Here is a 12,151-nt window from a genome sequence, read left to right as displayed (position 1 = left end):
CTACTCGTCTTAAATAGGAAAAACGTTGATGTGTTTGGTCACTTCTAACTTTATCTCTAAATGGTAGCATTGAATGAATGGGGCTAAGCTAAATGCTATCGAAGCGTCGCAGCGCGCTCCAGCGCTTACGTGCACGCACACAGATGATAGAGGGATGTATCAACAATTCTTAGTTAAGGTAATAACATATTTTAATATTGAAAAAGAGTAGACTATTCCTTGAAATGTGTCATAAAAGTTGTGTTTATCTGTGGAGATTATCTTGTTGGTCATAAACGTTTGTTAAACACAAAGCTTATTTTTTTGCGATAATACAAAAGTCTAGGGAACCAGTGTCTTGCTAACTCCTGGGTTGGCTTACAAAAATATGTCATCCCTGTGGTACTCTATTAGAAACAAAAAATTATGAAACCCCACCCCTTACCCAAACAAAACGGCAGTGAAAGCAAATCATACTAAAAAGTACGAATGTGGTTGTGTTAACCACCTTGTAAAATATATACGAACTGTCAAAAGATTGTGATTTGTTTATGTTCTATAGGGATATGGACAATCCGTTGTTTCTTATCCTCTGAATGAGTCATTCTTTGTGTAATAAGATGGTGTTTCCCTTCATTGGGTTGTTGATAGTCCTGCCATGTCCCCAACAGACTCTGCATCACTGAGCAAACTCAAGTTTACACATACACAATAATTAGAGCTGATCTCTGTGATAATGGCCTGCTTTATATTGCTGTCAACAGCACAGCTCAAGAGCAGGAATTGTTTTTTTGTTTACACAATACCAATTCAATAATAACACTCTTGATACTGTGGTGCTCGTGTGCGTGTTGTTTGGAGGAAGATTCAATATAGCAGCCGGTTTGATGTTAGCCGCCACTCAAAGTGTTTTTTGGCAGGAACACGGGGAAATCACTGACCCTGATAGCCTCTCTCTCCTAAAATACACACGAGGAGCTTGCAGCTGCGTTCTGTGCCGAGGCCATTTTGTTTTCTTCAAAACTAAAATATTTCTGCAATAATTTAAGGTGACACATTTCTATTTTAATTTTTTTTTTGCAGCAGCAGAAAACATGTAATGCATCCATAGATTTATTCACCTTAAAAAGTGTAGACGTTTTGGTTGTGTTGTTATGAAACACTGGCTTAACAATTACCATGGGTCTGAGGTGAGATCAGGGCTGGGTTTCCCGATAACGATTAACCCCCAGGGGTCCAAAAACGATCTTTAGCACTAATATTTTTTATAATATTTTTATTATTGTTCAATGACCTTTTAAATGTTTTAAAATTGTTCATAATGAAATATTATTTTTCGTATTTAGTTAGGACTCGTCCCACTGCAAAATGCCTTCTGCATTTTATCTTATAGTTTAGATTATTATTATTTGTTTTTATTATCTATGTTTATTTATTATTAGGGATTATTGCATTGTACCGTAAATATTTATTTGGTTTCTTTTATCAGGTGCCATACTCTTCTTCAAAAAAAAATTTTTTTTACTGTAGCCTAGATGAATTATAGCAGCAATTGGTAGGAACCATTTATCAATTTGCTAGTACCAACTTTTACCAAAATTGTACCAAATACGTTTTCCTTCTTTATTAATTTATTAATTTATATTTAGTCATTTAAATTTTATTTCTCGTTTGAATTTTAAATATATTATATTAAAGTTATTTAAACAAATAAACAAAGAAAAACCCAATAAATAAATATAGCCTACATTTAAATCATTACATTATCGTTATTGCAGGAGTGCAATTTGCTGGTTGTCCTGCAGGTGACCTTGTAACACTGCTGTCTTACGATGCACTTATGAATGAACGATTACTCCAGAGCACTCGTGGATCTACGGTGATTTTCAAGTGCTACTACGAGGCTTTTGGTAAACGGCCCGTGATTCTGGGATGGTTCGTACGGTTGTTTTTGCGATCTACTTGGCCTTACGATGCTTTTGGGAAACCCGGCCCTGTTTAGTCAAACAATGGGAAACCTGTTTAAAACAATCCTTGCTGAATTACTGAATTAGATGAAGTACCTACTCATTGACCGTTACGTACAGTCTATATAATGTAAATATGGTTAGGGGGCACACACACCAAATCGTTAAAAAAAAAAACTAGGCGGACACCGACTGTAGGGGCTTGCCAGTTTTTTTCAGCTGAGTGCTTTTATTGCTCTAATACTTCTGCTTGTTTATCAGTCGTTGAACAATTGCACAGGTTAGTTGTAATATTGTCCCACTCCTCCTCCACTGTTATTGGACAGCCAAATGAGAAGTGACATTGACGAGCTGAGCATTTCACCCAAAACGCTCAACGCGGACAAAACCCGCCAACTGCTGGCATACTACATCCGCCATGTTGATACATCACGTGACATACGTCATCGTAACAACAAGTAAGCCATTAACATGACCATTAACCACAAGTAACAAAGTGTTTCCCTGAGGTATTTATTAGGGGTTCACCGATTGCTATGTTTCTCAATGAATTGCTGTGAAATGCCGCTACATCCAAAAACCAGAGGGCGCTCTCGTGAAGAAACTCAATATGCGCTGTAGACGAAGAACCATACACACACAGCTATGACACGTAGCTCCAGGAAATGGCCTAAGGATATATTTATATTGCGGTTCTTCAAACCTTTTCAGGTATTTTTATGATAATTTATACCACGGGTCTGTTGAATACTGTATTCTGATTGGCTGAGAAATGTTCCGTGGGTATGCATTAATTTCTGATAACTGCACACCTAACTTGTCAAATGTTTTAAAAGTAGGCACCAGAGCAATGTTTGTGGTAACTGTGGTATAACAGGAATAATTGACTCCGGTCCTTTGAATTATTTTAAAATAATGCACACCCGCGGTGTAACGGCATTGCACATTAGGTGTGCATTATTTTCTTATAATTCAAAGGACCGGAGTCAATTATTCCTGACAAAGAATATGTATAATGATTATGTTTGACGTGTATTGCTTTTTCAAATACATGTTATAAACGACTACAACATACAATGATATCAGATCGATAAGGACTTACTGATCAAAAGCCGTAGTACATGAAATAGCTGTGAATAAGATCGGCTGTGTGATTCAGAATAGTTACCGTCCACGTATTATTAGCGTATATCGGCATTTATCGGTGCACCCATAGTATTTACAGTATGCTTGAATAGAGCCGTGTCACCGATTTGCAACATTTTTGAATATGATGACCCCGCTGCTGCTGCTTCTTCGTTGGGTGACTCCTCCACCCAGGGGCTCATGGGATAGTAAAGTGTACATCGAATGCACACTTCAAAATTGTGCCCGAAGTAGTATGTCATTCGGGCACTTTTAAATATTGTTTATAATAATATAAATTCGGACATAGTACTCGGCTCACATACTTATTTTCGCCTTTTATATAGTATGGAGGTGATTTTGAAAGCAACAAATTATTATTATTTCTGTTATTTTGCGCCCCCCCCAACTCTCCGCCGCAACTTTGTCTATAAAATTACACATCTGCAAAACATTGTATCCTTATTAACATTGAGAAAACACAAAAAGAAAACACAAAAAAAGAAATATCGATCAACTTACAACAAAGAATAACTTTATTAACATTGTTTTTTAGTTTGTAATAGAAAAGACTTAAAATGCATAAATTTGCCTGAAATAAAAAAATCAATCCTTATTTAAAGTATAATATTTTCTGACGATTTGATACTGAAAAATTAAATTAAATATAATCAATAAATAATAATAAAAAACACAAGCGGCTTATCAGCGTGATTGGGGTGTAATGTCTTTAAGTGATGGTGCAAAAAAATCACTTCCAGAAAAAGTATTTTCCCCGGGGTCTCGCGCGCCCCCCCTGGCGTCGCTTCGAGCCCCCCCTGGGGGTCCCGCCCCACTATTTGAGAAGCACTAAAGTAAACTAATTATTATATGTATATATATTTTTTTAAATTAAAGTGAATACATTATGCAATGTATACTGTAAATGTCTATCTACAATTGCATTACATTTATGCTTTGGCAAACACTTTTATCCAAATGAATTACATGGCATTCAAGCTTTAAATGTTTTTCTTATCAGTAGTTCTCCATTTGTGTACCCTCGGAGTCGAACCCACAACCTGCGCTGCTAATGCACCTTTTGCAGTGCGTTGCATAAACACCTGTACCCAAAAATGTAACTCTTTCCCTGCAATTGACGAGTTATATTAAAAGAAAATATTTGGATAAAAAAGTGTTCTTGGTGAATTTTTATGTTAATCTGTAATACCGTGATTATTCACAAGATGGCACTTACCCAGTTTATAAAAAACTGAAGCCAAAATGTTATTTACTTATTTTAATCTGTGTATGGTTTGATAATTGTTCTGAATCTGATCTCTAACGAAATTCCTTCACAAAAATGCAATTATTTTTGCTTTTTGCTAAAAAAATTTTTTTAAAGAAAAATACCTATATTTAAGAGTTTATAAGCAGAGAAAAATATAGATAGAATGAAACGTTTTTTCCCCCGTTTTGTTTGTTTGTTTATTATTCGTTTGAAAGCAGAGGGTCTGTTCTTTCATTTGATATATTTGTATGTTTATTAGGGCTGTCAAAAGATTATTTGTGATTAATCGCATACAAAATAAAAGTGTGTGTTTGCATAATATATTTGTGTGTGTATTGTGTGTATATATATATATATATATATATGAATGGGGGCAAAAAATGGCTGGAGGGGAATGAGTTATATATCACAAAAATGAAATCTACATTGTGAAAATATCAAAGAGTAAAACTACAGTAAAAATAAAACCTGCAATTTCAATCATATCTACTGCTACTAGGCCAAAACATGCAACCTTTCAAGAAACAGAGTACACAATTCCTAGCTCAGAGTTTAATATCAAAGCATTGTGCTGACCACAGCTAGTTCGAGTTCATCTCAGCCGATATTTTCTTGTGCACCTGCGTGTAGCAGATGAAGTTGTATAACAGAGAGTCCTCTCAGTAGAGCGATCCTCTCTCAAACAGAGCTCTCTGTCAGCCAGGAACTCACTGCCATGTATTCTGATTACCCTCATCATTTGGTTGGTAATAGGAGACTAGAGTGGAAATGACTTGTTTGCTGTCTGTGTAAATATGGGTGGTTCTGGAGAGGATCTTGTTGAGAGCGACAGTCTGACGGAGAGCTTATAAGATGCTTTCAACAAGATGCTCGCTGTGAGATATTAACATCGCTCATTTTTAACTGTATTGTTCTGTATGTTCAGTGTTTTTGAGTTTTAATGGGAAGAACTGGAATTTTTTGCAAATGAAACGTTTTCTGGGAGACTGCTGACATTATTTAACAATTTTTTAGTTTTTGTGTACTTTCAATACAATGGTCGAACTACAATCTTAAATGGCACCTATTTCATCGCTAAAACACAATGATATTTTGTGTTGTTGATATAATGTGTTGGTGTGGTTTATGGTTAAAAAACACATTATTTTCCACATACAGTTTATTTGTGTAGCTCCAGATTTCCCTCTTTTCCTGAAATGCACTGATTCATGTAGGGCTGCAATGATTAATCATGTGTCCCATTAAAAATGCCTCTGAAATCGATTCAGAATCGATTTTGAATTGATTCTGTGTTTCATGCACAGCTTGTGCGTGTATTACGGCATTTGGTCAGTAGGAAGTCCTTTTCTAAATGTAAAATCATCATGAATCAGAGTCGTTTATAATGTGCATTAAAAAAAAACAACACTCGTTAAACTCATTCAAAATATTCTTTATTATCATGAAAATACCTGAAACAATTTGAAGAACAGCGATGTAAATATTTCTATAAACATTTCCTGGAATAGCGTTTCTGTGGCACAAAAGGAGTTTCTGCATGAGAGCGCCCCCTGGCATTGGGATGTGCCAGGATTTCACCGTAATTCATTGCACGATTAATCGTTGCAGCCCTAGATTCATGAACAAAACTCCCTGATTGTTCCTAATTGGCCAGCTAAACTGTACGTTGTGATTGGACTAAATACCTCTGACGTCAGCCGGAAATGTGACGCTCCTTACCATGTTTGAAAGATTCGCTCACAATTTAATGTTAACAGGAGTTAATTTACAGGCTGTGAAACCAAGCAGGAGGAATTATGATAATGTCGGTCTTGTCTACATCACCAATCCCAGGGAGTAAACTGTTGCCTACAATCCGTGTGTTTGATGTAGTCCAAGAAAAGAGATTTGGAGTTTGTACCTTTTGCATAACGTTAACATGTACTAATACAACATGTACTAATACACACCAAAAGAAATGTAAAATCGTGAATCAGATAATTGGTGCGCTTTAAAGTCTGTGTAAAGTCTTTTAAATTGTTTTTAAACAAATTATACATTTTATAATTTTTTGCTGAAACATGTTGCAAGAATTACGAAGTAATGATTTGTGGTGTTAAAGCTCTGTTTTTATACATTTCTGTGTTCAGGATTATTTGGGCGGGGCTAATGCGGTGGCTCGATGATGCACTGGAGCCACCGAGCATGGCCCCGCCCCTAACACAATCAAAAGCATCTATTCTGGTTGTACAGTAGCTGGAAACCTCAAAATTAAGAGATGGCAGCTTTCCAGCGAGTGGGCGTGGTTTAGTGCTGACAGCGGACACACCCCCAGCGTTTGAGAGCAGAGAATGCAAATTTATATTTATTTGGCGGTTTTTATGATTCAAATTTGGATGGGTGGTAAATAAATAAAAAAATTCTGTGGTGTGACAAACTCTAAACACATTTAATATCACTTTACATGGACTTTAAACTGGACTCCAATTTTCTTTTATTACGAACTGCTAAAGTACAGTACATCTTGCAAATGTATGTATGTCACACTCCTGTTCTTAGTAGAATCACAACCTTAGTGCCGCTTATTAGTGTTATTATGTGTATACGATTATTTTATGAGAAGAAATATTACAAAAAAAAAAATGTTCTAAATGTATTAAAAATTTATGTTTTCCTTGTTTTTTTAAAATAGTTTTTTCTTTATTCCATGTAAAAAGTGACATAGTCTAAATACATTTTAATTGAATGGAAATGCTGAGAATAAGCAAAAACCTCTTACAGGGAAATGACTCTTAATCTCTTCAAGATTAAACATGCAATTTTAAAATGCACATCGATGCAAGAAAGGACATATTATGCATGCAAATATTATGATGATTACATATAAAATACTTTTAAATAGAAATATTCTCTTAGTGTAAGTAAATACGACATATTCAAGCTTTCGGATTAAATCTCTCAAAAAGAATAAAGTTTGCATAACCACAATTGCATTTATGCATTTGTCAGATGCTTTTATCCAAAGCAACTTACAGTGCGTTACAAGGTCTACATTTTTTTTTTACCAATATTTGTGCTCCCTGGGTTTGAATCCATGACCTTTTGCGTTGTAGTGCACCGAGCTAGGAATCCTGGACATAGATAACACACCTGATATTATCAGACTGAACTTATTTAAAAATCAATATTTGCATGCAGTTTTCTTGTCTCTATATGCTTCATTAATTGCAGAAACTTGTGAATGTTTTGAAAGCTTGGTGTTTTTTCACTGCTAGCTTTTGGTTTTTGGTTGTTTCCCATCTTCAGTAGTATCATTTGATATAAAACAGTGCATGGTTATAAGAGAGTATAGAAATAGTCAAATTTAAAAATGAAAGAGACAAAGCATTTCCATTGAGTTGTCACCAGTCAACATAGCCTTGCTCAGACTTACTCAAAGCAGGATCTATGGCAGAAACAAACACATCCTTCATTTATCATCATCAACATCAGTACACATACAAAACTGCGAGGGAAAAAAGACGTCTCATTCATATTCTCTCTCTACCCCGGCATTTCCATCAGTGCACTCTTTCTCAGGCTCTTTCTCTATGATGGAATATTTAATGCATTTTCAGCTCAATCAGGTTAGCTCGGCAAGGAAGGAGGGGCCGCGGATACACAGTGGGTCTAAACAGTGAGAAGCATTTATCCATCTGCCATCTAAACAACATTGCAGCTCCGCCTCCTTTCACCTGCGAGCAAAGCACGAGGTGTTGGATGGCTAAAACATTGCAGTGTCATTCAAAATCCAAATTGTTGGGATCTAGAAAGTTTTGGATTTGAATTGTGCAGTGACCTGCTTCTATCTTTAAGGGATTTCCTCAATGCTGTATAGGGTGGAGTACCTCTGCATTTTATCACCCCCCAAAGCCTGTTGTGATCTAATGGTGTGATTTTTCGTGTTGTGACCTGTTCACAGATACCGGCTAAATTATCACAGAGTACTTGTTTACTGTTAATTCCTAATTAGGAGGATCATGCAGCAATGAAGTGTTTTATCCCTGTCTGTGTTGTCCTGATAAAGCTTTGCTGTCCTCTTTGGGTTGAACAGAGCACAACAGGAATCTCAGCTCTGATTCTGATTGCTGTCGTCTCTTGTTTCAGTACCACGGACCGCGCATTTTTCAATGAAACCTCAGTAGAACCAAAAGCAAATACGTTAGGCATTGACTTCAATCTAATAGTACTTGGTGCATACTAAAGAAAAAAGTCAATGAGTGAGGATGTGATTTGACCATAACTAATTGATGGAGTTAAGAGTTTGTCAAACAGGAAACCACAAATGAGTTACGCACCAACAACAATATTATTTTCGTCGTTTGGAGGATACTTCTAGACAAGCTACCCCATGCACAACCCGCCCTGGATAAACTGTGTACGTGTCTTCCTGATTAATGCGCCCAAGGTCGCGCATCCCTGCACGAGCGCGTTGGGATCGAGTTTGGAAACACAACCGGGCGGGATAGAGCAGCATTCGCGCGGACTTCCTCTCTCGAGTCGTGCCAAAGCAAAAACTGTCCTTATTCTACCATCAAATCGGCATAATCTAATAGAGCGTTCTCAGCACGAAAAAGACGATCTAGAACACACAGATATCGCGCGCGGACAGCCTCGGTGATGATTTCCAAAATGTTCTAGTTTTGTGGTGTTGCTGTCAGTGTGGATGAAATGTTAAATAGTATACGTTGCTCAGTTGGGGAGGTTGGTTGAAAATATGGCCAGACTTGTCCTAAATTCCCCATATTTACAGCATCATTCCCAGCCATTCCAAATATTTGGGGATGCGCGTACCTTATAGATGCGCCACAGACAGTTAGACTAACTAAACTGGTCATTTTATGAGCTAAACAACAATGGATTTGAATAATGTAACTTTTATAGACTTACCCTCGACAATAAAAGCCTTCATGTTTAATGAATAAATCCAGAGAATATAATCCCAGAATTAGATTGTAGAAGGTTGGATCGAAGAGGACGGTGTTTCCCACGTCGTCGTGAATGAATAAACAATTTTGCGAACCTCAAGGAAAACGAACCATCATCCCTGTTGTTCAAACTTTACCCGACGGTCGCCGCACAGGCGCGGGACGGAGAACAAAGTCCCCCGTTGATCCCTCTCTCGGTCATTTGGGAATGTGTGGAGCAGTACAAAATCCAAACTCAAAGATCAGCGTGAATCGCAAATAAGCCCGAACAGAGAGCTCGAACAGTTAGAGGAAAAGGAATACAACTACAGTCGGGATGAATCCGAAAAGGCGATTTCCAGCTTCAGGTATTCCAGTGATCCAAGCGTCCGATCAGTCGCGCAGAAGACACGGAAAGAGGCTGTGGCGCCGTGCGCGTAGAGTCAGAGAGAAAGTGGAGAGAGAGTGCCCGCGCGCGCGCACGAGATAGAGGGTAGAGTTGGTTTGTTTTTATTTTGATATGAGACCTGAATGTGTAATAGATTTTTAGGTTTTGTTATATTGTTGTATTTATAATTATATTTAAAACATTCAAATAAATATTACATTTTAATTGTAAAGATATTTACAACTAGGCCTTGTCTGTTTATTATTAGAGTTTAGGTGTAACCCCTTCTTACTTCTTGAATGTTTCATTCATTTAGGCCAGAATTGTAATTGCAATTAAATTAGTTTAAAATTGTTTAATTGAAATAAAATTTGAGAGAGAGAGAGAGAGAGAGATGAATGTTTTATAGCACAGGAATAGAGCGCTAATGAATCTTTTATGGATTTCAGACGCTTTGGCGTGTGGTGAATCCATTTGTATACCTGCGCATACACACAATTATAAACACAAAGGACAAATAAAGTTGCCTGTCCCCCTGCCATGCATTTACGACGTAAGCAACCTTACAGGTGACGTTCATGCGCGAGCAGCGTCATAAGTGAAATGGCAGAAATTATGAATGCTTTAAAGAGGTTTCCCCAACCTCTTTCTCTTCAGACAGATGGCGCCTCCTCTAACTGCGTTCGTATGACTCAAACAAACAGATCGATGCTTTTTACCGCTATCACATGCTGTGCAATTTACAATTTTAGGGGCAATCAACATTATTTATGGACAAATGCAAGGTGTTGCAAGCAGGTGCCATTTTGTTCCCGATCATGTCACTTGACTATGTTTATCTCGTGTATGTGTGTGGCACTTTTTTCTTCTCTCTTTGATGATTTCCTTTCAGTGGGTGGAGAAATCATTCAATACCTTCTGCTTGCATCTCTTTAGTGTTGGTGGTATTTACATTTTAAAAATGTATTTTTTTAAATATTATAAAATTAAATTTGGGATCAGGTTTTCCTTTATAGCCAGCAGATTTGTTTTTATTGGCATTTATTGTTTAAATCAGCATGCTCACTGCGTACTCATTGTATCTATGTTTTCATATAAACTAAATTTGAGAACTTTAAAGCTAAGTTTTTGAGCTCGTGGCTGCCAAATACATATTGCATTTGCAAAATATTGCAAGTGTAGCGTGTAATAACAGATCGTGAATGCAGTGCCGCGTAAAGTTGATCAGTATGAAATGTCCATGGTAATTCACTCAAAACCAGAAGTTTTTTGTCAGAAAACGCCCCCCAGCGACCACAGCAGATTGAAGGATACTGATTGTTCCTGCGTTTTTAACATTGTGTACTTCGTTGTGTGGGCACGTGTCTTAAGGGAACATACTGTAGCTATCTGTCTCTGCTCAGTAAAAAAAATAATGTTTATATAATACATATATAATATAATACAGCAGGACACATTTTCTATGGGATATTTTGTCACAATTTGGACCTGCAACACTGCTGACATTTTCTAAAAAATAAAATCCTTTACAAAGGTGAAAAACAAACTAGCAAAACAGTAACATGTACAAAAATATTGAAGCATTGTTTCATGTTATACATCTTATTTATTATTTAAGTTTAATTTGTTCTGTTAAAATCTACAAAATATCGCTAACCCTTGCTTTAATGTAGTGTTGGGTAAGTTACTAGTTACTATTACTATTTACTAATTGCATTTTCAATCATGTAATTAGATTACCGTACAAATTACTCCCTCCAAAAAGTATTTAATTACTTTTTACTAATTACTTTCTAAATCCTATTTAGTAAATAATACAAAGCTGAAACGGCACAAGAAATCATATAAAAGTACATTAATTATTCTAGTCAGACTTTTAAAGGTCCAAATTGTAAAATTGCTTATTAATACTTTGTTGCTAAATTTAAGTATTGATAGGAATTGGGTATTAAGGATGTAAAATAAGGTTTTGCTAAATCAGGTACTAATATGTGCATTTTAAGTATTAATAAACAGCCAATATTTCAGCAATATTAATGCTACACTGCAAAAAAATTATTTTCAAGAAAAAAATTCTTAGTATTTTTGTCTTGATATCAGTAAAAATCTCTCAAATATTCTTAAATTAAGATGCTTTTTCTTGATGAGCAAAACGACTAAAAAAAGTCTAGTTTTTAAACCAAAAATATCAACTTTAAGTGATTTTGTGCATAAAACAAGCAAAAAAATCTGCCAGTGGGATAAGCAAATTTTTTTTCTTAAACTTAGTGTTTAAGAAAAAAAAATTGCTTATCCCACTGGCAGATTTTTTGCTTGTTTTATGCACAAAATCACTTTTTTGTCTAAAAACTAGACTTATTTTCTTGGGTCGTTTTGCTCATCAAAAGCAAAATCCATTTTTAGACATTTTTACTGAAAACAACACAAAAATACTAAGAATTTTTTTTCTTAAATCATTTTGCAGTGTAATAACCAAACAGTAATAGTAAGAAGCTAC

The 12,151-nt window shown here is 36.1% G+C and overlaps 1 protein-coding gene across 1 annotated transcript in view; it reads right to left on the bottom strand.

The window, feature by feature from the left end:
- rtn4r (reticulon 4 receptor) overlaps nt 1-9,732 on the bottom strand; it is a 114,082-nt gene extending 104,350 nt beyond the window's left edge. Inside the window, exon 1 of the mRNA XM_055198412.2 lies at nt 9,250-9,732. Coding sequence (XP_055054387.2) covers nt 9,250-9,271 — 22 coding nt within the window. The 5' untranslated portion in view covers nt 9,272-9,732. The remainder of the gene's footprint in view (nt 1-9,249) is intronic.
- Between the last annotated feature and the right edge of the window lie 2,419 nt (nt 9,733-12,151).

The sequence above is a fragment of the Misgurnus anguillicaudatus genome, chromosome 22, assembly GCF_027580225.2.
Source record: "Misgurnus anguillicaudatus chromosome 22, ASM2758022v2, whole genome shotgun sequence".
Lineage (NCBI taxonomy): Eukaryota > Metazoa > Chordata > Actinopteri > Cypriniformes > Cobitidae > Misgurnus > Misgurnus anguillicaudatus.
The sequence above is the reverse complement of the archived record's forward strand: the minus strand, read 5'-3'. Positions and strand labels throughout refer to the sequence as shown.